This window comes from Puma concolor, chromosome C2 (genome assembly GCF_028749965.1).
Source record: "Puma concolor isolate L17-30 chromosome C2, mPumCon1.1.hap2, whole genome shotgun sequence".
In the NCBI taxonomy this organism is placed as follows: Eukaryota; Metazoa; Chordata; class Mammalia; order Carnivora; family Felidae; genus Puma; species Puma concolor.
Genome location: NC_141675.1, coordinates 37,242,665 through 37,267,250, shown reverse-complemented (window position 1 = coordinate 37,267,250; position 24,586 = coordinate 37,242,665). Strand labels below are relative to the sequence as shown.

The 24,586-nt window shown below is 38.7% G+C and overlaps 1 protein-coding gene and 2 long non-coding RNA genes across 6 annotated transcripts in view; 1 reads left to right on the top strand and 2 right to left on the bottom strand.

Moving 5' to 3' along the window:
• Window positions 1-15,055, top strand: part of LOC147577198 (uncharacterized) — a 31,504-nt gene extending 16,449 nt beyond the window's left edge. The window contains exons 2-3 of the long non-coding RNA XR_015240019.1: window positions 10,459-10,539; window positions 14,988-15,055. This is a non-coding gene — a long non-coding RNA (uncharacterized LOC147577198). The remainder of the gene's footprint in view (window positions 1-10,458; window positions 10,540-14,987) is intronic.
• Window positions 6,307-14,088, bottom strand: LOC147577199 (uncharacterized). The gene is made up of 2 exons (XR_015240020.1): window positions 13,916-14,088; window positions 6,307-6,413 (listed from the first exon to the last, which is right to left on the bottom strand). It is a non-coding gene; the product is annotated as an uncharacterized LOC147577199 (long non-coding RNA).
• A 2,000-nt stretch (window positions 15,056-17,055) lies between the features above and the next one.
• Window positions 17,056-23,456, bottom strand: RNF7 (ring finger protein 7). Of its 4 annotated transcripts, none has more exons than XR_015240018.1 (4): window positions 23,182-23,456; window positions 19,539-19,586; window positions 18,171-18,294; window positions 17,056-17,994 (listed from the first exon to the last, which is right to left on the bottom strand). XR_015240018.1 is itself a non-coding variant. In XM_086674430.1 (4 exons), exons 1-4 carry the CDS (start codon window positions 23,347-23,349, stop codon window positions 17,976-17,978), a joined length of 366 nt encoding a protein of 121 aa, XP_086530556.1. In that variant the 5' UTR covers window positions 23,350-23,449; the 3' UTR covers window positions 17,056-17,975. The 4 variants fall into 4 exon arrangements, 3 of the variants coding, with proteins under 3 accessions (XP_086530556.1, XP_025768755.1, XP_025768753.1); XM_086674430.1 differs by having other exon boundaries at window positions 23,175-23,449; XM_025912970.2 differs by lacking the exon at window positions 18,171-18,294 and having other exon boundaries at window positions 23,182-23,448.
• Window positions 23,457-24,586: the final 1,130 nt, after the last annotated feature.

The following is a 24,586-nucleotide window of genomic DNA, read 5'->3' as shown; positions in this document are numbered from 1 at the left end:
ACTTTGAGATATTTCTGCGGGTTCTCATGATCAAGGATATTTTAAGTCACTCCTATGTTGTGCTGCATATTCTGGGGATGAGTGGGTTGGCAGGGAGAGACAGTTAATGTATTCTTGCTTAACTGGTTAAATATGCTATTTTAGGGGCGTCTAGGTGGCTTCAGTCGGTTAAGCTTCCAACTTTGGCTCAGGTCACAATCTCATGGTTCATAAGTTTGAGCCCCGTGTCGGGCCCTGTGCCAACAGCTCAGAGCCTGGAGCCTGGTTTCCATTCTGTGTCATCCTCTCTCTCTGCAACTCCCCTGCTCATGCTCTGTTTCTGTCTCTCAAAAAATAAACGTTAAAAAAATTTTTTTAAATATGCTATTTTAATAAAATATTGAAACCCAAAAAAGATTTAGCAATTTGGAGGTCATTAGGGAGCTGGACAAGAGCAGTTTCAATGGTGTGGTATGATGAAACCCTTATTAGTCAGTTCAAGAGAGAATAGAAGGAGGTAAATTGGAGGCAGCCAGTATAAGCTACTCCTCTGAGGAATTTAGCTCAAGGGTATGATCACTGGAGTGAATGGCCAACATAGGGTGGAAAGACAAGATCGCTGGAGGAGCGGACGTCAGGGGATTGAGAAATCAGGTATTAGAAGCACTGCCCATGTGAATATTGAAATCACCAAGAATTACCCAAAGGGTAAGGCAATGGAGAAACTGACAGAGAGCCAAGCTAGCATCTTCAAAGAACAAAGGAGAGTAACTGGGGTCACAGGAAGACTGTGGTGAGTGGTGTTCTAATGACATGAGAGTCAGAGCTGGGTGTTTTTAGGGAGAGAAGCAGCAACAGAGAAATGGAAACAGCTTCAGTAATATGAGGGAGAAGAAAGGTTGCAGAAGCAGTGCCTCAGGGGAGAGACAGGTTTTAGTGATAATAAGAAAGTGAAAGATGAAACCACTGGTTCTTTGAGAAGATAAACAAAAATAGGTAAGCCTTTTAGCCAGACTCATCAAAAAAAAAAGAGAGAAGACCCATATAAATAAAACCAGAAATGAAAGAGAACAACTGACAACAGAGAAATACAAAGAAATTATAAGAAAAAAGAAATAAAAAAAAAATTATAAGAGACTACTATGAGAAATTTTATGCCAAACATTAGACAATAAGAAGAGAAATTTCTAGAAACATACAATCTTTCAAACCTGAATCAGGAATAAAGAGAAAATCTGAACAGACCAACCACTAGTAACAACATTCAATCAGTAACCAAAAATTGACCAACAAACAAAAGTCAAAGACCAGATGGATTCACAGGTGAATTCTACCAAATACTAAGAGTCTATGCTTTCCTCCTTAAACTATTCCAAAAAATACAAAAAGAAGGAAAGCTCCCAAATACATTCTAATGAGACCAGCATTACCTTGATACCAGAACTAGACAAACATTAAAAAAATAAAAGAAAAGAAAATTATAAGCCGATATCCCTGATGAACACAGATGCAAAAATCCTCAACAAAATAGTAGCAAACCTCATTCAACAATACATTGAAAGGATCATTCACACCATCAAGTGGGGTTTATTCCAGAGATGCAAGTACAATTCAACATTCACAAATCAATCAATATGATACACCAAATTAATAAAATGGAAGGATAAAAATCATATGATAATCTCAATAGATGCAGAAAAGCATTGTCAAAATTCAATATCCCTTCGTGATAAAAATTCTCAAAATTTGTTTAGAGGGAGCAAACCTTAACATAATAAGGGCCATATAAGAAACACACTGCTAACATCAAGAGCTTTTCCTTTAAGATCAGGAACAAGACAAGAATGTAGACTCTCCCTATTTTTACTCAGTGTAATATTGGAGGTCCTAGCCAAAGCAATCAGACGAAGAAAAAAAAAAGGGGGAATGAAAGGCATCCATATCGGTAAGGAAGAAGTTAAACTGTCACTATTTGCAGATAACATGATACTATATATAGAAAACTCTCAAGATGCCACCAAACAACTATGAGAACTCATAAATGAATTCAGTAAAGTTGTAGGTCACAACATTAATACACAGAAATTGGTTGTATTTCTACACACTAATAATGAAGTAGCAGAGAGAGAAATTAAGAAAATACTACCATGTACAACTGAACCAAAAAGAATGAAATATCCAGAAATTAACTTAACCAAGGTAGTGAAAGACCTGTACTCTGAAAACTATAAAACACTGATGAAAGAAACTGAAGACAACACAAAAAAATGCAAAGATGTTCCATGTTTATGGACTGGTAGAATTAATATTGCTAAAATGCCCATACTATGCAAAGCAACCTACAGATTCAGTGCAATCCCTATCAAAATACTAAAAGCATTTTTTCCCCAAAAGCATTGTTCAAAGAACTAGAACAAATAATAGCAAAACCTTCATGGAAATACAAAAGACCCTAAATAGCTAAAGCAATCTTGAAAAGAAGAACAAAGCTGGGGTGCCTGGGTGGCTCAGTTGGTTAAGCCTCTGACTGGCTCAGGTCATGATCTCACAGTTTGTGAGTTTGAGCTTCGTGAGTTTGAGCCCTGCATCCAGCTCTGTGCGGACAGCTCAGAGTCTGGAGTCTGTGTCTCCCTCTCTTTCTGCCCCTCCCCCACTCACATTCTGTCTCTCTCTCTCTCTCTCTCTCTCTCTCTCTCAAAAATAAATAAACATAAAAAAATAAAAGAAAAAATCTGGAGGTATCATACGCCCCGATTTCAAGGAATACTACAAAACTGAAATAATTAAAATACTATGGTGCTGGCACAAAAATAGACACATAGATTAATGAAACAGAATAGAGAGTCCAGAAACGAACCCATGATTATATGGTCAATTAATCTTTGACAAAGGATTCTTTGGGATAAAGTAATTCAAGTTACTCCTTTTAATATCTGTAGACTTAATAGTGATGTCATGTTGCTCATTCCTAAAGTTGGTAATTTGTGTCTATTTTTCTTAATCAGTGTAGCTAAAGTTTATCAATTTTAATGACCTTCTTAAAGAAATGGCATTTGGGGGTGCCCGGGTGGCTCAGTCAGTTGAGTGTCCGACTTCAGGTCGGGTCATGATCTCTTGGTCTGTGAGTTCAAGCCCCGCGTCTGGCTCTGTGCTGAAAGCTCAGAACCTGGAGCCTGCTTTGGATTTGGTGTCTCCTTCTCTCTCCCCCTCCCCCACTCATGCTCTGTCTGTCTCTGTCTCTCTCTCTCTGTCAAAAATAAATAAACATTAAAAAAAATAAAAAAAAGAAAAGAAAAGATAGTCACTTCAATAAATGGTATTGGGAAAACTGGACAGCTATATGCCGAAGAATGAAACTGGAGCATTTTCTTACACCATCCACAAAAGTAAATTCAAGATGGGTTATAGACCCAAATGTGAGACCTGAAATCATAAAACTCCTAGAAAAAAACATAGGCAGTAATTTCTTTGACATCAGTCATAGCAACATTTTTCTAGATATGTCTCCTCAGGCAAAGGAAACAAAAGCAAAAATGAACTATTGGGACTACATACACCATAAAAAGATTTTGCACAGCAAAGAAAGCCATCAACAAAACAAAAAGGCAACCTACTGAATGGGAGAGGGTATTTGCAAATGACATATCCACTAAGGGGTAAATACCTAAAATGTATAAACTTACACAACTCAACACCAACAAATAATCTGATTAATAAATGGGCAGAAAAACAGAAAAGACATTTTCCCAAAGAAGACACACAGATGGCAAACAGACCATGAAAAGATGCTCAACATAACTAATCATCAGGGAAATGCAAATAAAAAATGATATATAAGCAATGAGATAAGATATCACCTTACACCTATCAGAATGGCTAGAATAGAAAGAGAAGAAATAAGTTGTGATGAGGATGTGGAAGAAAAAGGATCCCCCATGCACTGTTGGTGGGAATATAAATTGGAGCAGCTACTATGGAAAACAGTTTGGAGGGTCCTCAAAAAATTTAAAGTAGAATTACCCTATGATGAATAGAATTCCACTAGTGGGTATTTGCCCAAAGACAATGAAAATACTAGTTAAAAAAGATATAGGCACTCCCGACGCGCCTGGGTGGTTCAGTTGGTTAAGCGTCCGACTCTTGATTTAGGCTCAGGTCATGATCTCAGGGCTGTGAGATAGAGGCCTGGGTTGGAATCTGCACTGGGCATGGAGCCTGCTTAAGATTCTCTCTCCCCCTCTCTCTGCCCCTCCTGACTCTCTCTCTTAAAAAAAAAAAAAAGAAAAGATATATGCACCCTTATGTTTATAGCAGCATTATTTACAATAGCCAAGATAGGGAAGCAACCCAAGTGTCCACTGACAGATGAATGGATAAAGAAGCTGTGGTGTATATATACAGTAGCATATTACTTATCCGTAAAGAGGAATGAGATCTTGCCATTTGTGACAACATGGATGGACCTAGAGGGTATTATGTGAAGTAAGTCAGACAGAGAAAGAAATACTATGTGACTGCACCTGCATGTAAAATCTAAAAAATAAAATGAACGAATAAACATGCAAGCAAAAGGCAGAAACAGACTCATATAAATACAGAGAACAAACTGATGATGGCGTAACTACCAGAGAGCACAGAAGAAGTTTCAGAAGTTGAGGAGGAGTGGGAGAGGAAGGAATAAAAGGGGATGTAAAAAACTACTTGGGGTTCGGGGGCCCTGGGAGGCTCAGTTGGTTACGCGTCCAACTTCAGCTCAGGTCACGATCTCACAGTCCATGAGTTCAATCAAGCCCCGCATCAGGCTCTGTGCCGACAGCTCAGAGCCTGGAACCTGCTTCGGATTCTGTGTCTCCCTCTCTCTCTGCCCCTTCCTCACTTGCACTCTGTCTCTGTCTCTCAAAAATAAACATTAAAAAAATTTTTTTTTAAATCCAAACAACCCAACTACTTGGGGTTAGATTTGAAAGAATGTGAGTTGACCTGGGAAGTCTGGGTTTTTTGTGTTTTCTGACCTAACTGGTACGACTCAGTGGTGCTGGCCAGGCTCTGAGTGTTGGGGCAGGGAGAGGTGCTGGGCTGGTGTGGGCCTGCAGGAGGCTGGAGCTGGGACCACTGGTCCCACTTGACCACTGAATTGTGGGAGGTCTTATGTAGAATACTTGGGTCCCCGCCCACCTAGTCCATGTGTGTGGATCTGGCAGAGGGGTGATCTGAGCTGAGCTGGGAGCATCTGGGGCATTTTTGTAGTTAGATGCAGGTTTGAAGGCTGCAGGTGAAGACTGCACCAGAACCAAGAGTAACTCCTTTTACTTTGCATCCACCTTGGGACCCAGCAGCAGGGCTGCAGTGGAGCAGGAAAGACTCTAGCCCTCCTAAGCTTTATCAAGGGGTCTATGTATATTCACTCATAAGACCTCAGGTCCAGGCCATCTGTCCGACAGAAACTTAGCACTACAGCCTCAGAGCCATTAAGGGCTTTTTAAAGCAGAAGGTATGGGAATGACCATAGTCCAGATCTTGTACCCTTAAGTTCTAAGCCCATTGTCAGAAAACTTCTGAGTCCGTGTTGTTCAGTGAGGTGTTCAGAGTTCAGTGAGGAATTTCAGGCTACGCTAAAATTTCCATCTTATGACTGAGGGCAGCTCTAAGATTTTGTGCACTTATAACCCCGAAAAATGTTTTAGAAGGGAGCTGGGATGAATAAAACATTTTCCCTTTTAAAAAAAATCACCTCTTCCATTACTTATTTCTTCTGCATTTTGATAAACTTCTTGAAAATGAAACACTTCTAATGAACTCCAAGGAGCTTTCTCAAATTACCTCCACAGGGGACCAGAACAAGATCAGAAACACAATTATTTTGATTTGAGTGCTTTCTTGAAGAGTTGAACAATAAGACAAATGGAACAACCATTAATGCATTTTCTTGTATTTTCCACTTAGTAGCAAATACAAAAGGGTGTTGGTTGTGGTCTTAAATAATAATATCCACCACTCTTTTTTTAAGAAATTCAGTTTTATTTTACAGAATAAAATATACAGATCTTAAATGTGTAGTTTTATGAGTTCTGACAAATGTATACACTCATATAACCACACCCAAATCAATATATGCAACATTTCCATCACCGCTGAAAGCTTTCTTGTGCCCTTTCCCAGTCAATACCCCCAACAAGAGGCAAGCTATTCGGAGTTCTGTAGATTAATTTTGCCTGTCCTTGAACTTCATATAAACAGAATCATACAGTTAAGTACTCTTTTGTGTCTGGATTCTTTTGCTCCACACAGTATTTTGAGGCTCATTCATGTTGTTGCACGGATCAGTAGTTTGTTCCTTTTTTTTTTCTTTTTTTTTTTTACTGCTGAGTAGCATTCCATTCTATGAATGTACCACTATGCTGGTGATGGGACATCTGGGTCGTTTCCCACTTGGGCTGTTGTAAATACAAAAAAATGCAGCTTTGAATATTCATCTATGTCTTTTTGTGCACATAAGTTTTCATTGCTCTTGGGAAAATACATAGAAGCAAAACTGCTAAGTCATAGAGTGGATGTATATTTAACTTTTTCGATATTGCTTTCCTCTTCGGCTGCTCTGTTCTTCTTTCCCGCCAGCAACGTAGGAGAGTTCCAGGTCCTCTACATCTTCACTGAGAGTTGGTGTTAACGGTCTCTGTAACCTGAGCTATTCTAGGGGTATGTAGAGGTGTTCTGTTGTAATTTTAACTTGCATCTCTGAAGAGAAATGTTAGGATCGTTTTCATGTTTTAACTGCCTTTTTGTATGTCTTTTGTGAAATATCTTTTCAATTCTTTTGCCCATTATCCAGCTCCTTAATTAAACTTTGTTGAGAATGTGGCCTAATCAGGCAGTATTCTGTTGACTGCTCATGTTCTTTAATAGAGAAGCTATATGCTGTATGGACAATGAGGCAGCAATGGCAGAAATAAACTGGTTAAGAGCATTAGATTTGGATCTTTCTGGTTTAAATTTCGTAGGACTACCGTAGAAGCAACCATTTAATTTGTAAAAGGCTCCATGTGCTATTTCAGTTCAGTTTTAGAACACAAATAACAATTACTCTCTAACCTCAGCATAAAATTAGGGTTGGGGGAAATATCTAAAAGTAGTGTCACAGCCTAGGTAACATATTTTTTCCATATGACATTATATTTTGAAACATAATTTTACTCAAGGACTATCCAAATTTGTGTCACGATGAACATATGCTAAAGGCTCACTTAAAAGTTTTGTTTTAGGGGCGCCTGGGTGTCTCAGTCAGTTAAGCGTCCGACTTTGGCTCAGGTCATGATCTCACGGTCCGTGAGTTCGAGCCCCGTGTCAGGCTCTGTGCTGACAGCTCAGAGCCTGGAGCCCATTTCAGATTCTGTGTCTCCCTCTCTTTCTGCCCCTCCCCTGTTCATGCTCTGTCTCTCTCTGTCTCAAAAATAAACATTAAAAAAAAAAAAAAGTTTTGTTTTACAAGTCAGCAAATTAAAAACTACAGCCATAAAGATGTCATTTCAGGGACAAAATGACCTCTAAGATCCTTTCCAATTCTAAGAGTTTATGACAAAGAAGTATGCATAACAGCAACTCTCAAAGTATTAATAATAATGAAGTTAGTCATTACTACTAATAGTGGACAATAATATAGGTTGATTAGGGGCACCTTGGTGGCCCAGTTGGCTAAGCGTCCGACTTCAGTTCAGGTCATGACCTCACAGCTTGTGGGTTTGAGCCCCATGTCAGGCTCTGTGCTGACAGCTCAGAGCCTGGAGCTGCTTCAGATTCTGTGTCTCCCTCTCTCTGCCCCTTGCCCTTGCTCTCTCCCTCAAAAATAAATAAACATTAAAAATTTTTTTAAAAATAATATAGGCTGAGGGGCGCCTGGGTGGCGCAGTCGGTTAAGCGTCCGACTTCAGCCAGGTCACGATCTCGCGGTCCGGGAGTTCGAGCCCCGCGTCGGGCTCTGGGCTGATGGCTCAGAGCCTGGAGCCTGTTTCCGATTCTGTGTCTCCCTCTCTCTCTGCCCCTCCCCTGTTCATGCTCTGTCTCTCTCTGTCCCAAAAATAAATAAATGTTGAAAAAAAAAATTAAAAAAAAAAAAAAATAATATAGGCTGATTAATTCAATAACTATTCACAATCACTATTCCCTTTTTGTTCCTCTACTGTGAAAGCTGGAAAGCCAAATACTTCACCTCCTATTATTATTATTATTTTTGCTTCTGGAAGTGGCTCTGGGACATAATTCAGGCAACTGAGGAACAGACTAAAGACACCAGTGAGGGCACCCCATCCCAAGTAAAAGTATCTTCCCAAGTTTCTTTTTCTTGCTAAAGAAAACAACAACAATATCCTTTTGCCCCTCATTTTTCCCTAAGAACGTGAATATAAGACTAGAAAATATAGTAGCCATCTTGGGACTATGAAGAAGAGGTATGAGAATGAGGCTTCATGCCAAAGACATTGAGAGCAGAAAGAAGAGAGCTTGGCTCCCAAGGGTAACACTCGTCACTTACTAGCCCTAATCTTCCCACCCCTAGACCTTTTGTTGTGAGAGACAATAAACCACTATCTGTTTAAGACAGTGTAGTCGGGTGCTCTGGTATTGCCAGACAAATGTACTGTCGGCTGATTCATTAGTGTTTAAAAGAAGATCTCACTCTTAAATACAGAGAACAAACTGAGGGCTGCTGGAAGGGAGGTGGGTGGGGGGATGGGCTAATTGGGCAAGGGGCATTAAGGAGGGCACTTGTTGGGATGAGCACTGGGTGTTGTATGTAAGCGATGAATCATGGGACTCTACCCCCAAAACCAAGAGCATACTGTATACACTGCATGTTAGCCAACCTGACAATAAATTATATATAAAAAAATAAATTTTATTTAGGTAACATTCAATGCGATATTGGTTTCAGGAGTAGAAATCCATGATTCATCACTTACTGTATGTAATTATTTTTATATGTTGTTGGATTCAATTTGGACATTTTTTATAATTTGTGTCTATGTTTATCATAGATAATGATCTGTAGTTTACTTATGATGGTTTTATCTGGCTCTCTTTTCTGGGTAATAACAGGTCTTATAAAATGAATTGGTCAATGATTTGGGCAATTTCTCAGTTCTTTCTCTGTTTTGGAAGTGTTTGTAAAGGACTGGTATTTTTTAAATTTTTTAATTAAATATTTCATAAACTTAAGGACAAAAAAATTAAATGAATTAACATATGTAAAGCTCTTAGAAGATATTTGGTACCTAGTAAGTGTTATACAAGTTTTAATATTACTACTGACCATATTTCAGCAAGTTTTTAATAGGGAATTCTGATTTCTCAAAAATATTATTAAAACGTATATAAATTACTGTTAATCAGCGTTTCTCAACCTCAATGGTATTGACATTTTAGACTCAATGATTCTTGTTGGGGGGGGAGGGGCTGTCCCATGAATTTTAGGATGTTTAGCAGCATCCATATTCCCTATGCAATAGATCCCAGCACGCCTATCAGTTGTGACAACCATAAATGTCTCCAGACATTGCCAAATGTCTCCTGGAGGGCAAAACCATTACCTGGCTGAGAACCACTGCTATAAATCTATCAAGGCTACAAAAGGAACTACATAAATTTATAGTTTAAAATATTAAGTAATTTTGAAGGGCAACTGGGTGGTTCAGTCGGTAAAGCATCCAACTTCGGCTCAGGTCATTATCTCCTGGACCGTGGGTCTGAGCCCCACGTCGGGCTTTGTGCTGACAGCTCAGAGCCTGGAGCCTGCTTTGGATTCTGTGACTCCTTCTCTTTCCGCCCCTCCCCTACTTGTTCTCTCTCTCTCAAAAAAAATAAAACATTAAAAAATTTTTAAAAAATATTAAGTAATTTTGAAAATATAAGAAATGCTTACAAAATGTAAAGAATAGGAAAGTATGCCAACAATCCTTTTTTGAACTGAGGTGTTTCAATATAATTTTGGACCTTTATACTTGGGTTTATTTTTTCCCGTTAAGTGTAGTGGCCAGTTAAAAATGTGTGATTCTCTTTGTCAAGCGTGTTTTAACTAGTAAAATAAGGCTTATGCTCAACACTATAGTTTCCAAAGATAATCGTTGAAAGGGAAGGTAGAAGATCACTTAAATTCGACATAACAGAGGCCCCCATGATTCCTAAATTCTGATAGAACAGGCCTTATAAACAGATGATCCATACCAGCAGTGTCCAACAGAACTTTCTTTCTTGTTGGAAATATTTTATTCTGGGATATCCAATATGGAAGCTATCATATACATGTGACTACTGAGCATCTGAAATGTGGCTAATGTGACTCAGGGACTGAATTTTAAATTTGAAGTAATTAAAATTTAAATATCTACATGTGGCTAGAGGCTACATTATTGGATAGCACAGACATATACCCTTCAAGAAATTATCTTAACTGTTATTTTCTTCCTTAAGAATGTCTTTTGTCTATGGCAGGCCCCCTTTTCTCCTTGCCCTATAAAGAAGGTCACAACCAGGCAAATATGAGTGGATGTAAAGGACAGGTATGAAGGCAAGGTAGGTATGCAAAGATGTGGGAGCAATGTGAACAACTTACTTCAAGGGGACACCCCTTCTCTCCCCAGAAATGCTATGGAGCACAGACATAGCACATCTTGTTAAATAAAATAGAAATGGGTTTTCATAAGCCACACAATAGATGGTCCTTCTAATCATTATATTGTATACCCTGCAAGTGAATGTGGTTTGTCCCTTCTACTTCTCAGGCATTATGCATCTCTTAGAAGGTTCATTACATTACACTTTACAAATCTGTTGAAGGGGCACCTGGGTGGCTTAGTTGGTTAAGTGTCTGACTTCAACTCAAGTTATGACCTCACAGTTTGTGGGTTTGAGTCTCGCATCAGGTTCTGTGCTGACAGCTCTGAGCCTGGAGCCTGCTTCAGATTCTGTGTCTCCCTCTCTCTCTGCCCCTCCCCCTCCCCCACTCATGCTCTCTCTCTCTCTCTCTCTCTCAGGAATAAACATTAAAAAAAATTTTTAAAAACCCACAAATCTGTTGTAAATCTAATATTCCCTAACAGACCCTGCAGTCTCTGAAGATAGGAAACTTATTTATATTTAAATTCTTTCTACCATGAAAGAAAAGCCTCATATATAGGAGGGAAGCAGTAAATCACAAATCTCTAATATGAGTATGTTATAAATACACAATTTCTATAAAGGTTTAGAAAAAGCAGAGCAGGAGTTAGTATAGCAGACATAATTTATAAGGCAGGTCTAAGAATCACCACTAAAGAGTTAGATGACAATTGTATTACATCAGCCACACAAAACCTGTTCTTTACTATGTATTTTTCAGATTTATAAAGTCACATCCCAGGTGATCTGGGAAGAATTCTGATTATTTTATTACATACAATTTGGTACAAATAATGTAGTTGGACTTTTTATATAAGTCCCAATACATTTAGTTGATAGGTAGCTAGCTCTTTAAAGGCTAGGATAAAATACAAATGGCATAGAACATTTCATCTGCACTGAAATAGTTCCAAAAGCTTTTAACTGAGATTTTCATCTGGGTAGTTTTTTCTAACTCTCCCCCCTGCCTGGTTTATACACACATACTTCTTTGAAAATCATTGTGGGACAGCCCACTGTTGCTGATGGGAATGTGCTTCTCAGATGTGTTGGGGTGGTTTTTAAAAAGTTGAAAACCCCTCTCCTAAAAACTCATGTTGGCAATTCTGCACAGGTTGTGGGTGCACACAAACATTCTAATTCCTACAAGAATCATCACTGAAAACAAGATAATTTTTTCAAGGCCATCGTCTAGGCACAGATCAGCAGTGACAACAGTGAACTATAATAATGGCTAACAGTTACTGATTGCCTGCTATGGTTCAGATACTGTTCTGCGCGGTTACCATGTATTATTTCATTTAATCTTCATAGCAACTGAATGAAGTATATAATATTGCTGTTCCCATTTTAGTTGAGCAGATAGGGACAGAGAAGTTAAGAATCTGGTGCAGTATCACACAGGTAGTAAACGATAGAGTCAAGATTCCAGGCCAGGCTGAGTGGCTCCAAAATTGCAATCCTTCTACCATTCCACACCACAGCTACACTTGCTCAGGGAAAGCTTGCTTGCAGCCAAGTTAGGAAAAGCAAGTCCTTTTCTGATCACTGACTCAGGTTTACTGAGTGCATGGACAAGAGAAGGCAGCAAGTTGATTATAACACTTACTACTCTGAAAGACTATGAAGATGAAAATTGAGGGTTTAAAAAAAGGTACATTTTCTAAGCTATATGGGTATCTGGCAAAATCAAGTGGTCAAAAAATGCACCCCATATGCTTATCAACAAGTCAATAAAATATTCCTAGTGAGATGGAAAACCTAAAATTAAAGTGAGAGCTCAATATTTACAAAACCTTTTTTTTTCTTTCCTTTTTTCAGAAAGAAAGAGAGAGCATGAGCGGGGGAGAGGGGTAAAGGGAGAAGGAGAGAATCCCAAGCAGGCGCCATGTCCAGCACAGAGCCTGCCTGGAGGCTCACCTCAACTGTGAGATCATGACCTGAGCCAGTATCAATCAAGAGTTGGCTGCTCAACTTGACTGAGCCACCCAGGCACCCCATACAACCTTCTCTTTCTTTTTAAAAAAAATGTTTTTTAATGTTTATCTATTTTTTAGAGAGAAAGACAGACAGACAAAATGGGGGAGGGGTAGGAAGAGAGAGCAAAACACAGAATCCAAAGCAGACTCCAGGCTCTGAGCTGTCGGCACAGAGCCAACATGGGGCTCGAACCCAGCCCAGGAGATCATGACCTGAGCCGAAGTCGGACGCTTAAATGACTGAGCCACTCGGGTGCCCCTCTATCTTTTTTTTTTTAAATGTTTATTTTATTTTTGAGAGAGAGAGAACATGAGGGAGGGACACAGAGACAGGGGGACAGAGGATCCAAAGTGAGCTCTGTGCTGACAGCAGAGAGCCTGATGCAGGGCTTGAACTCATGAACTGTGAGATCATGACCTAAGCCAAAGTCAGACACTTAACCAACTGAGCCACTCAGGCATCCTACAAAACCTTTTCTTATTATAGAATCTGGAAATCATGTTGACCCCATGATTAGAAATAAATGTGACAGGCAGGTCATTAAAGGCCTCATTACAACCCTTCACAAAAGCTCACAGTGCGACCAGTAACCTATGTTTACAACAATTAACTTTTTCTTACAAAATGTTTATTGAGAACAGTTAAGAAGAGTGCTCTACCCCGTAACTAAAAATACATTATTTTTTAAGTGCCACTTCTATTAAAGGAGCTTCCAAAATTGACTAAAACGAAGTCACAGTAGCGCTTAACTATTCTCAGAGTTTTACATGTGTACTAATTCATGTAGTCTTCAATTCTCGAAACAATCTAGTGAGGGAGATATTGTTATTTACATTGTATAGGAGAAAACTAAGTAACTTTCTCAAGGTCACACAAGCGGAGGCGCTGGGATTCAAATTCAGGTATCCTGGCTCTAGGGTCCACTCTCAGCCATTAAGTGGAGCGTCAAAATGCAGAGAAGATATTTTTCCTGTCAGACATTATTTTGTTGAACAAAACCTAACCATGGCAGAAATGGAAATGACATAAAATGGCTGAAGAGGAACTCTTCTACAAATATTTGTCATGTGTTTTATCAAATGTTCAATATAAAATATATTTAAATTTTATATTTAAAAATATTTGAAATACATTTATGCTTTAATTCCAATCTTCCTTATATTCAAACCAGCAGTATTTTTCCTCTAAATATGTATGTTTTTAACTGAGCTTACTAAATTAACCATGGAAAATTTCTAACTTTCTTTTCAGAGAATTATCCTGAAAAGTTAGCTCTTGGCAATAACTTTAAAAAGCAGAAAAATAGGGGCACCTGAGTGGCTCAGTCTGTTTGAGCATCAGACTCTTGATTTTGGCTCAGGTCATGATCCCAGGGTCGTGGGATTGAGCCTTGAGTGTCAGGCTCCACGCTGAGCATGAAGCCTGCTTAAAGAATCTCTCTCTCTCCTTCTGCCTCCTCCCTGCTTGCATGTTCTCTCTCTCTCTCTCTCTCTGAAAGATAAAAAAAAAAAAAAAAAAAAAAAAAAAAAAAAAAAAATTGCTTCCCTGTTAAAAATTCTGCAGAAAACATTTTTAAAAAGTTACATTTATTATCAGAGATCTACTAAACTTCTAAAGGAACATTTAAGCTTTTTTTTTTCTCTGACCCTAAAGACTTCTACATTAGCTTCAGTTAAATAAAACAATTTTGAGCTTATTCCTTATGCCTAGAAGACTGCCAAGTGAATATTCAATAACTACGTCACTGAAATTTCCAACCATGCAACTAACTAACATGTAAATCAGAAGACTGTACACTAAGTGTGATCTACCATTTGAGGGGGTAGTTCTTACTATCAATGAAAATGCTCCCATGTTACTAAATCACAACAGTCTACCTTACTGCGGTCTATATATGGTGATCACACACACACACACACATCCATATGTGGATCAGCCTGCTTCTTCATGTTTCCTGGTGTAATTACACCCAAGTATATACATACTGAAATGCAAATGAATTAGAATATACTTTCCTTTTACTTGTATCTTATAATTGTTATTTTATATTTACATATTACAATTATTATATACACTTTAATTATGTGTTAGTTATGAATTTCAGGATAGTAATGGGGACATAGTTTATAAAAAGGAATGGGTTTGAGAGGGTAAGATTTACTGATTTAGATGTTACTTGTGATATAAGAATGCACCTTGCATTGATGGAAAATTAAATAGGTGAAGATGACCAACATGTTTCCATTATACTAGCAAAAGAAAATTCAGTATTGTTTAATCCAATGGAAAGAAAAGTCTGTTCAATGCGTAACTTTTGCTTTAGAACTCATAATTAAATGTCACAGTGTGTCTTTCTGATGAAACAATATGTGCTAAACTTTCAGATGGCTATGCAGATGAGCTGATATCATCCCAGGATGGGTAGGATCAGTGCTGCTCTGTCCCGGCCCCTCCTCCTCTTCCACCCTCAGATGGTGATGCGGAGTAGAAACAGAGCTTTGTTCGGCAGTGGGCCTGTGGTTTTGCTGTGTGGAAAATCTACTTATGACTCCATCCTTCACGCTGCATTTACGTTCTGTCATACTGACTAAAATAACTAGACATTCTTACTGATTTTCTCTTCAGTGCAAAGCCAAATATTTGGTTCACATTTTATGGATATATCCTTTTAAAAATGTCAAACAAAAGCTGCTAAAATAGCTCACTGTACAATGACAAGCATTCAAGTGGTCAAACATATTTGTGTATTGTAATTAACTTTTTATCTCATTATTTAATATGCATGTACTACACAATCAGGATTATGAAAGCAAAAGAAGATTCATTTCTAATGGATACACATATCTTTCAATAGACTTTACAAAATGAACCATATAAGCAAGTTATTAAATGACCTGGAAAAGCATCTTCAATAGCAGAACTTGCAAAAGGACACACACACACATCAAACTAAAAAGCCTAAGTATAACTCAAAAGAAAAATTATTTGAAACTGCTGTCATTAATTTACAAAAAAGAAAAATGATCTGGATAAACTACAAAGATGGCAGCCAATACTCTTTCCAACTACTTCTCTAAGCTGAAACATGGTGCCCCTATTGATTCTTCTTCAACTGAAAATCCCTGAAAAGGGGCACCTGAGAGGCTCGGTCGATTGAGCAACCGACTTCGGCTCAAGTCATGATCTTGCAGTCCATGAGTTCGAGCCCCACTGGCATCAGGCTCTGTACTGACAGCTTGGAGCCCAGAGCCCGCTTTGGATTCTGTGTCTCCCTCTCTCTCTGCCCTTAACCCACTCACATTCTGTCTCTGTCTCTCTCAAAAATAAATAGACATTAAAAAGATTAAAAAAAAAAAAAAGGAAAGAAAGAAAATCCCTGAAAAAATAAGCATATATAGAATGTGTTGTGATACATGGTTTGGGGCAGAAGTAGTGAATTAACTACATCTAAGCAGGGTGACTTTCCCACTTGTCTCATTCCTCCTAGTCTGCACTTACATATTGCCCCTCAACTCTGTGGTTTCAGCAGGTGTTCACTGAAGACACACGTTCACCATATGTAAACTTACATAAACCTCTTCAAAGTCTTGGCTGGACTGTACTTATAGCTCTAGTCACAGTTTTCTGTAAGATATGATTATGTTAATCGTATGGTTAAGTTTAGGAAAACTTGATAGTATTATATTTAATATTATAGGATAAAAAGGTGCTTTATTTACCCCCATATGGTAATTAATTTTCTCAGTAAACTGTGAAAAAAATGCATACTAAAGCAAGTTTCCAGAGAAATCAGATTAGTATGAAATATGAAAACCAATATGAGAGCCTATGAATTCTAGTTTTTAAATTATATTTTAACATTCTTTTATGTATCTGCATCACTTAGATATAAGAAGATTCAGATTGACAAACTGAAGAAGTGAATGATAAAGATTTATTTTTCAAAATTCATAGCTTGTGGCCTTTATTATGGAATAATTCAAAATAAACTTGTGGTCCATAAACTGTTACCAGATAACCTCCATTAAATGTGAATGAGTTTGATAAAATTTAAGTATTTTCTCACACTTCACATTTCCAGGTAATAAACTTTAAATTTTATTACTACCAAATAAGAGTATATGAATATTTTTTCAAATTAAAGCATTCACTTGACATATTAGCTTATTAACATGAAGCTTAAAGTTGTACATAAAATTGTAATAATGATGGGGAGCCTGGGTGGCTTAGTCGGTTGGGCGTTTGATTTCGGCTCAGGTCATGATCTCACGGCTTGTGAGTTCGAGACCCGTGTCAGGCTCTGTGCTGACAGCTCAAAGCCTGGAGTCTCTTCAGATTCTGTGTCTTGCTCTCTCTCTCTCTGCCCCTCCCCTGCTCACACTCTGTCTCTGTCTCTCAAAAATAAATAAACATTAAAAAAAAATTAAAAAATTGTAATAATGACAATTCAAATGAAGTAAACAGAATAAACCATTTATTAAAACACTGTGTAATAAAATAAACTTTTTGACCCAGTGCTACAGTGGTAAACATTTTCCCCTCATTAACATTCCACCTAAAACAGTTAAATTACAACATAATCTGACCAGAACAAATACTTCTGTTCTTTACCATTCAATGCTTGGACAGTGAGGTGAGTGCAGATTTAGGTTTTCTTGATGAACCAAAGATAGAGGATAATAGCCTAAAAGACAACCACAATTCCATATGCCTGAAGATTAAATTTTATTTACCCTGTTCATTGGTCCAAACTTAAAATTTTCATTATATCATACAAAGACTTCATGAATCACCCCCTCCCAGCCAAAAATAAATATGAGGAACAAATTAAGGATAAGAGTTGGGTTTTAAACTGCACTTTATTTGTTTCTGTAACATTGTCTTTTTTTTTTTTTAACTGATCAACTATAAGCATGCAACAAGTTCTCTTCTGAATGGAACTACTTCCACAACCCCCAGGATACCAATAAGCAAATTATAAAGTCATTAAATTTGTAGCTCTCTCCTCCTTTAAAGCACTTCTAAGCAGTGTGTGGGATACATACCACAGAGGTAGGAAAGACCATCTTTAATAAATTATCTTCTTAATTGTAGAGAATTTCTGAAAATAAAACAAAATGCTAAGCCATGCCTTTGATGAGTACCAAAGGACCACAGAGCCATCTCCTCCTATTTGAAGAATTAGTTCCCTGGAGTGTTCTGGCCTTTGTAGGGCACTTGATAACAAGATCCACCAGGGCTCCAAACAAATGCACTAAGAAAGCCTCCACTCTCATTTGCCGATTCTTTGGACCACCCAATCCTGCTGGCAGAGAGGGCAGCGATTGTTCTGTTTCACCCACAGGGACATGCAGCAGTTGTGGAAGGAATGATTACATTCTCCCCAGACCACTGAAAGGAAAAAAAAAAAAAAAAGAATATTTGACATTACATATTTTAATTTAAATTATCCAACTCAAAATTACAGGTTATTTTATATTATGAAGAATAATCATGATTCATAATCTTGAATAAAGATGCCTAATTAGTCAACATTTTTTCTATCTATAAAGAAAATAACAACTTACCTGTGTAAACCACACTTAAGAAGTGAGATGAGGCGCTGTGACTGGGGGACTTTTTCATCATTGTTTAGAGTCTGTGAGTGATGTGGTGGCCCCCAGCCCCTACACAGCTCCACATGCTGTCTTCCTGAAGTTAGGAGATTAAAGAACTTGAGCCTTCCTTAGATCCCAGACCTTCTCAGTCAAAGACTGACCTTGGAGACCTTTTGATCTTTATTTTATTGAAAAATATCCTCCTGATTTTTATTTACCAACATGAGTTTTCAGTTCATAGTAATCTGTTATAAATAGATGACATACTTCTAAACATTATCAGCTGTACATCTACTCAGTTATTTTCTAGAAGTGTTGATGTCATCCATAAGCAGTGCAATTCCTCATGTGACAAACACATGAACTTTTCAAAGTGGCTGGCTAGAAACAGAGGACTTTCTGTGATCAAAGAAAGGTGCCCTAAACGTCACAATTCTCAAGTTAAATATTTCTTAAACCAAGGGCAATCTCCCATAATCTGAAATGCAATCTCAAATGTGGGCTTTATTTGTCCCTTGCTTGACCTATATGATAACAGAACAATGAAAGAACATGGAAAAAAAGAAAAAAATAACCAACTTCTTATGAAAACTGGCTACAGGGAGTAGGAAGCAAAAGGAAATCACTGTAAGTGTTTCAGGAGGAAGAAACAGGATTTGATAAATACTGAATAAATCATTATTAAAAAGCTATATATAAACAACGCAAACACAAAGTACAAAGTTATAACCTTTCATTTTCAGAAAAGCTTTTATACATAGCAATCTAGAAGTGATGACTTCAAGAACTAGGACATAAAAACCTTTGAACTGCTTAAAATATTTATCCTAAAACAACTTTTGTAGTCCCAGGCTATTAGCAAAATTCAACAGATTTCCATATACAAACTATATTGCAAAAGAGAGCACTCAGAATTTTTTCTATGTTGGCTGAAAAGTTAAATACTGAATAATAACAGTACTGAAAACTGCAATGCTTTATTAGAATAAAACCCTACCAAATCTGACCTATAACACAGTTAAAATTTAAATGACATTTTGGTAATCCCTTAAAATTTTCTTAACAGAAAAGAATTATTTCTTTGTTGATTATCAAATATTTACTATGGCCATGTCTGGAATATATAATCAATTCTTCTTAATTACAGGCAATAAAAGAACTTGCAGATTAGTTCCATTAAGGCCTTTTGAGAACTAACACATTTTACATTAATAATAGATCACTGCTTTACAGTTTATTTTTATGTATTGATAAAGTCAATCTTAATCACAAATTCAAACATCCCCACTGAGAGAAAACCTTCAGTTGAAAAAGCAAGAGAATGAAATTACAACATACCAACACAATCCTCTTGTTTGTTTTCAGCTTGACATCTAAGACAGGCATCTAAAAGTAAACAAATAGCAATTCTCATTCTGATGCTCAGAATGCAATTTCTAAAACCCAGACACTTCAAAGTCAAATAAAAGCCCAAAGGGTTAGAGATGGAGATAAAAGATTCAAACTATTTATCTCTCATCTAAACATAACTATTTAAAGATGAATAAAGTGCAAGGCACTCTACTCATTTACTTATGACCAGGAGCAATTTCACATGGGTTACCGACCCTCTATTTTCACCAGCTCTGATAAAAAGGTGTCCCCGAGGTGGATTCAACCACCAGAGAAAACTATGCCATACTTCATTATATTAGAAGTTCCTATAAGCTGACTGGGCATGCTCACATAGATCAACCTTGGGGGTAGCTTATTTTCAAGACACCTTTTAAACGTAAGCCATACATATAAATTGGTATTTGCCTGTACACACATACAGAAACTCTAGAAGAATAATCAAGTAACTGATAATAAAGTCTACCTAAGAGAAGATGGAATGGGAAGCAGTCTTCATTGTATAGTTTCTTAAAATTCTGAATTTTGTGACTTGTATGATCTATATAAAAATTAAATTAAAATTAATTTTTAAAGAACCTCTTAAATACTAGATTCTCTCTCTCTCTTTTTTTTTTTTTTAAGAAAATGCTCCTTCTACAAATATGTCTGAATCCAAAGCATTTATCCAACAATGGCAATGCATTTTAATAATTTACTTGGGAGTGCATTTTAGGAATGGGAACCTAAAGGGTACATTAGTTTTCAAAATTTAATCTATACTACTATTTGCTTGATGAAGGAGGTACTATAGGATATTTTAGGGACCAATGAAATGGATTCATTCACTAGCTGGAAGAGGAGTCCAAGATGGGTAAAAGGAAGTTCAAACCAACAACAACAACAAAATAGTTTTTAACATAAATTAGAGAAAAAGAATTCTGTAAAAATAGATACACGGTGGAGCTGAAGCCTGGTCCTTTTCTTAACACTGGATTATGCTCAGGCATTTGTTTGCTCTTCTCTGCATGCTCTTACCCTAAAAAAACACACCACCCTGGCCACTTCGGTGTGGACTGAAAACAACCACTGCCTCCTGAGGCTTTCTTCAATCCCACAATTACTGAGTATCTGCTCTGTATATGGAGTTATGCACTGGGGACACCAAAATGACCAAGTCTGGGTCCCTGGTCTCACCAGGAAATGGGGAGGTAGGCAGGCAAACAACTAAATATCATAAGGATCATGATATAAGGGTGAAGACACAGCTCTGGTTCTGTATAATCACAGAATTACAGTCTGTGTACCCAACTACCTCTTTCACAAATTAGGAAAACAAGACTCCAGAAGGTATGTCAAATGTCCAAGTTAACATAAATAGCCATGAAGGGTTACTCTGGCTCTTTAGAACGCAGCAGTACTAGCAAACCTATTTTCCTCTTCTTCAACACTTGTTCACTGTGCCATCTGCTCCTTTCAGAATGAAGGAAACCAGAGAGTGTTAACCGCATCAGAATGGGCTGACAGGCAAATCTTGGGTCAAGAAGTCGTAACAAATCATTTAGGTGTATGAGAGGAATTTGAAAAATTAAGGAATTAAGTGGCCTCTTTTGCAGAATCTAGGAATCTCGGGATTATGACTGACATTTGATTTAGACTCATTATCAAAACCCAACCTAAATCTATAAAAAGTCCTAAAGTTTTAGATCAAAGAAAAAAATTCTTTTCACGATATTCCTAAAATCTAAAACAAAACATTTCTAAGGAGTACAATAACAGTAACTCCTTTTAGAATGATGCTAACTAGGGTTCGCTTGGGAAGTCTGAAAAACAAACTTCCTTCTGCTGTCACCTGACCACTAAATGGATTTTAACACCTCATAAAGAAAATACAAAGGTCTAGTCCAGAACACTTTGCTGAACTCAAAGTACAGCTGTTGCAAATCTGCAAAATTAATCCACAGTAGCAGAACACTTGCTATAATTAGAAAGCTAATGTGAATGTGAAACATTTATAGCCCATATTTTGACTTACTCCAAATATCCCAGTAAAGTTTATGTGTTGCAAAGATGTCAACCATTACTCTGAATTCTGCATTTCTACCTACAGATCTAAAATTTTCCTTTGGGTAGAAATATAAAACACACTTTTCAGGAACATTCTTCATTTTGAACTAAAGGATATTTAGGGGATAAAATTTTTAGCAAAGCTTGTCTTGCAAAAGAAGAAAAGATTAAGTTGCCTGGATAAGTTAACAATGCCACCCAAACTGGAAATTATGATTCTAGTTCTTAAGTAAGGGGTGGGGTAAGGGGGCTGTATTGCAGGCCAATAAGCTAGGTACTTTTAAGACCTAATATACAAAACAAGTGGATCATGTCTGAAATCAAGTTCTTTCAAAAGTAAAAAAAATCTGAATCCCTTTGCTGTAAATCCTCTTTGAAGAAAGTCCTCATGAATAAAAAACAAGTGTGTACTAAAAAGTGTAAATTGAAAAAATCTCTTGATTCTGGTAGGTTTAAATTCCATCCCTTGAGAGAGAAATTCTGTTTATTTTCTCCAATTCTGTCATTTTTCAGAGCAAGACACAAAGTTTTCAAGCTATACAACCTCAGTTTTCACCTACCCCCAAGAAACAAAATTAAGATTCTCTCTCAGTAGTTTTAAATGCTCTGTTTAAAAATATAACTGGCATTTAGAATAGCATCTCTTTTTCAAGGTGGTCTGAGATCTTAAAAAAGACAGGATATAAAATATAAAAGGATGAAGCTGTTCTGAAAGGTTTCGCGTGGCCCAGTAGTTTTATTCGAAATATCACAGAAAGAAGTTAAGACTTATTTGTACAACAGGGCTCTCCACAAAGGCCTGACTCAGAGCAGGGAAGGATCTTCAGAAAATGGCATCCTATGATAGGAGGGGCCAGAAAAAGTTTTATGTTTCTGAATAAAGGGCTTACATTCTTCAACTCCCATGAACCTTAAAAATATTCGTGAACCACACTGTATCCCCCTTCAAGACAAGCGAGTGCCATCTGACCCATCCTGAAACATCCAGAGTTAAAAGCCCGCAGAACAGCAGTCGCTAATTCGGAAATGGCAATGGCTAGGAACATTTTCTTCCTTTCGCCTCTCAAGAGCGAACTGAGGATGTCGTTTCTGTGGAGGATGACTCCAGAGCATCACTTTGGTGCGTGACCACAACCATTAAAGTGCCCTACTTATTCAGGGCCTTTACCCTGACCCCTTTGCGGTCTGCTTTTAGACATGGAGCTGGCCAAACAAACCCAAGTGGCTTCTCCCAGCGGCCAACAAATCATCCAGTTTTATTTCCTTGGCCACACCCATCACTACCAGAAATTACCTTAATTCCTCAGCTCACTGCCCGTTTCTATCCCTAGAATACCAGGTCCGGGCGCTGGGCGCCTGCTGAGCCCCAGGCGGCGGCAGCAGCAGCCCTCGGGCCAGCAGCAGCACCGGTGGCTACCGGCACCCCCGCCCCCACTCCTCTGGACTGGGGTCTCTCCCAGCCTTCGCCCGTCCTCCACGCCCAGAAGCGGCCCGCGGAGGCCGTAGTTCGGCCCCGGCCTCGCGTGCAGCGCTTACCCATCACCTGGACCCTGCAGATGGCGCACGTATCGCACTCCACGTCCCAGCTCCACATGGCCACCGCGTTCCACTTCTTGAGAGAGAACATTTTGTCGCCTCCTGACTTGGAGCCTGCGCTCCCGGAGTGAGAGGACAGGGCGCAGGGTTCCTCTCCGTCTTCCACGTCGGCCATGGCGGCGGCGCGGAGCCGACAGCGGAGACGTTAAGACGAGGTAGGCGGGCTGCTATGGCGGCTCTGTGGGGCCGCCCGGCGGGCCCACAGCGCCGCCTGCAGGCCGCGGGCCACCGCGGTGCCTACGACAAGGACCGCCCGGATTGGCTGGCGCGGCCCAGTGACGTCACATGACGCTAGCGCTCTGGCGCATTTCTCCCTGCACCTCGGCTCGCTGGGGCAACCCCGAGGGCTGAGGGCCTCCAGGGCGTTTCCGTTGTGAACCCCGGGCGGTGTGCTGTTGAGTGTTGCTCTCCCGTGCTCCGGAGCACACTGTGCAGGCATCAGATGCCTTGCTGTGTGACTTCGTGAAACTTACCACTCTCACAAATTATCTTGTTAATATAACCATTTGTCTCGTTCCCACCCCCCCACCCCCCCGCCCCGCAAACTCTTTCAGAGCTGGGACCAGGCCTTTAACACCACCTTCTTCTTGGTATCTAGGAAACGTCTGGCCTCAGAAGTTCTGAGAAACCTGGTTCAGTGGTTCTCAAACTTTTTGGGCTCAGGACCCCGTTATACTTAAAAATTATTAGGACCTTAAAGAGACTTTATGTAAGATGCATATATTTGCTTTTTAATAAATTTTAATTGAGTGAAAAGAAATAGCTCTGAATACTGTTATGCAAATAGTTTTGACCTATTGGTCCCCTGGAAGGATGCCAAGAACCCTGGCATCCAGGCTCCGAAAACCTCTGATCTAGTTTGACCTCCTCCTTTTAATAAGGTCCAGAAAAGTAATTTAAGGAGTACACTGCTGTTACGTGAAGCTGACAGCTATGAAACGTGGGTTCTTCTACTTTTAGCCCGGGGTCATGTTCTTCCGTTTTCTCAAGCAAAGCAGACAACATCTTCATTTAAAAGATAAGAACGCTGAGGTAGTGAACGCCTAAGGAGATGCCTGATCACCACCACCACCTAGTGGTGGACACCTGTTACCAAAGGTTTGGAATTCAGAACATCCGATCTCCTCTTAATGGGCCTCTCAACATCTCTTGGTCTCCTGATACTGGGCCTTGTGCCTGGATAGGAGCTAACCAAACTCAAGGAGTTTGGCAGAGGATACAAGGATGCATAAATATGTAAAAATGGAAATATGGACACAGGGTCACATTTGGCTAGATGCTATGTGTGCTGCTTGTTGAGTGGAATGTGAAGTGCTGTGAAGGACAGAGATAATGCTGAGGACTGATGCTGT

Bases quoted from the DNA above. Each gene is read 5' to 3' on its own strand.
- RNF7 (XM_086674430.1), bottom strand. From the start codon at position 23,349: ATGGCCGACGTGGAAGACGGAGAGGAACCCTGCGCCCTGTCCTCTCAC. The intron at 19,587-23,174 runs GTAAGCGCTGCA...GTTTACTTTTAG, and splicing joins CTGCAGGGTCCAGGTGATGG to ATGCCTGTCTTAGATGTCAA. The intron at 18,295-19,538 runs GTATGTTGTAAT...TCCTAACTTCAG, and splicing joins CAAACAAGAGGATTGTGTTG to GAAGACAGCATGTGGAGCTG.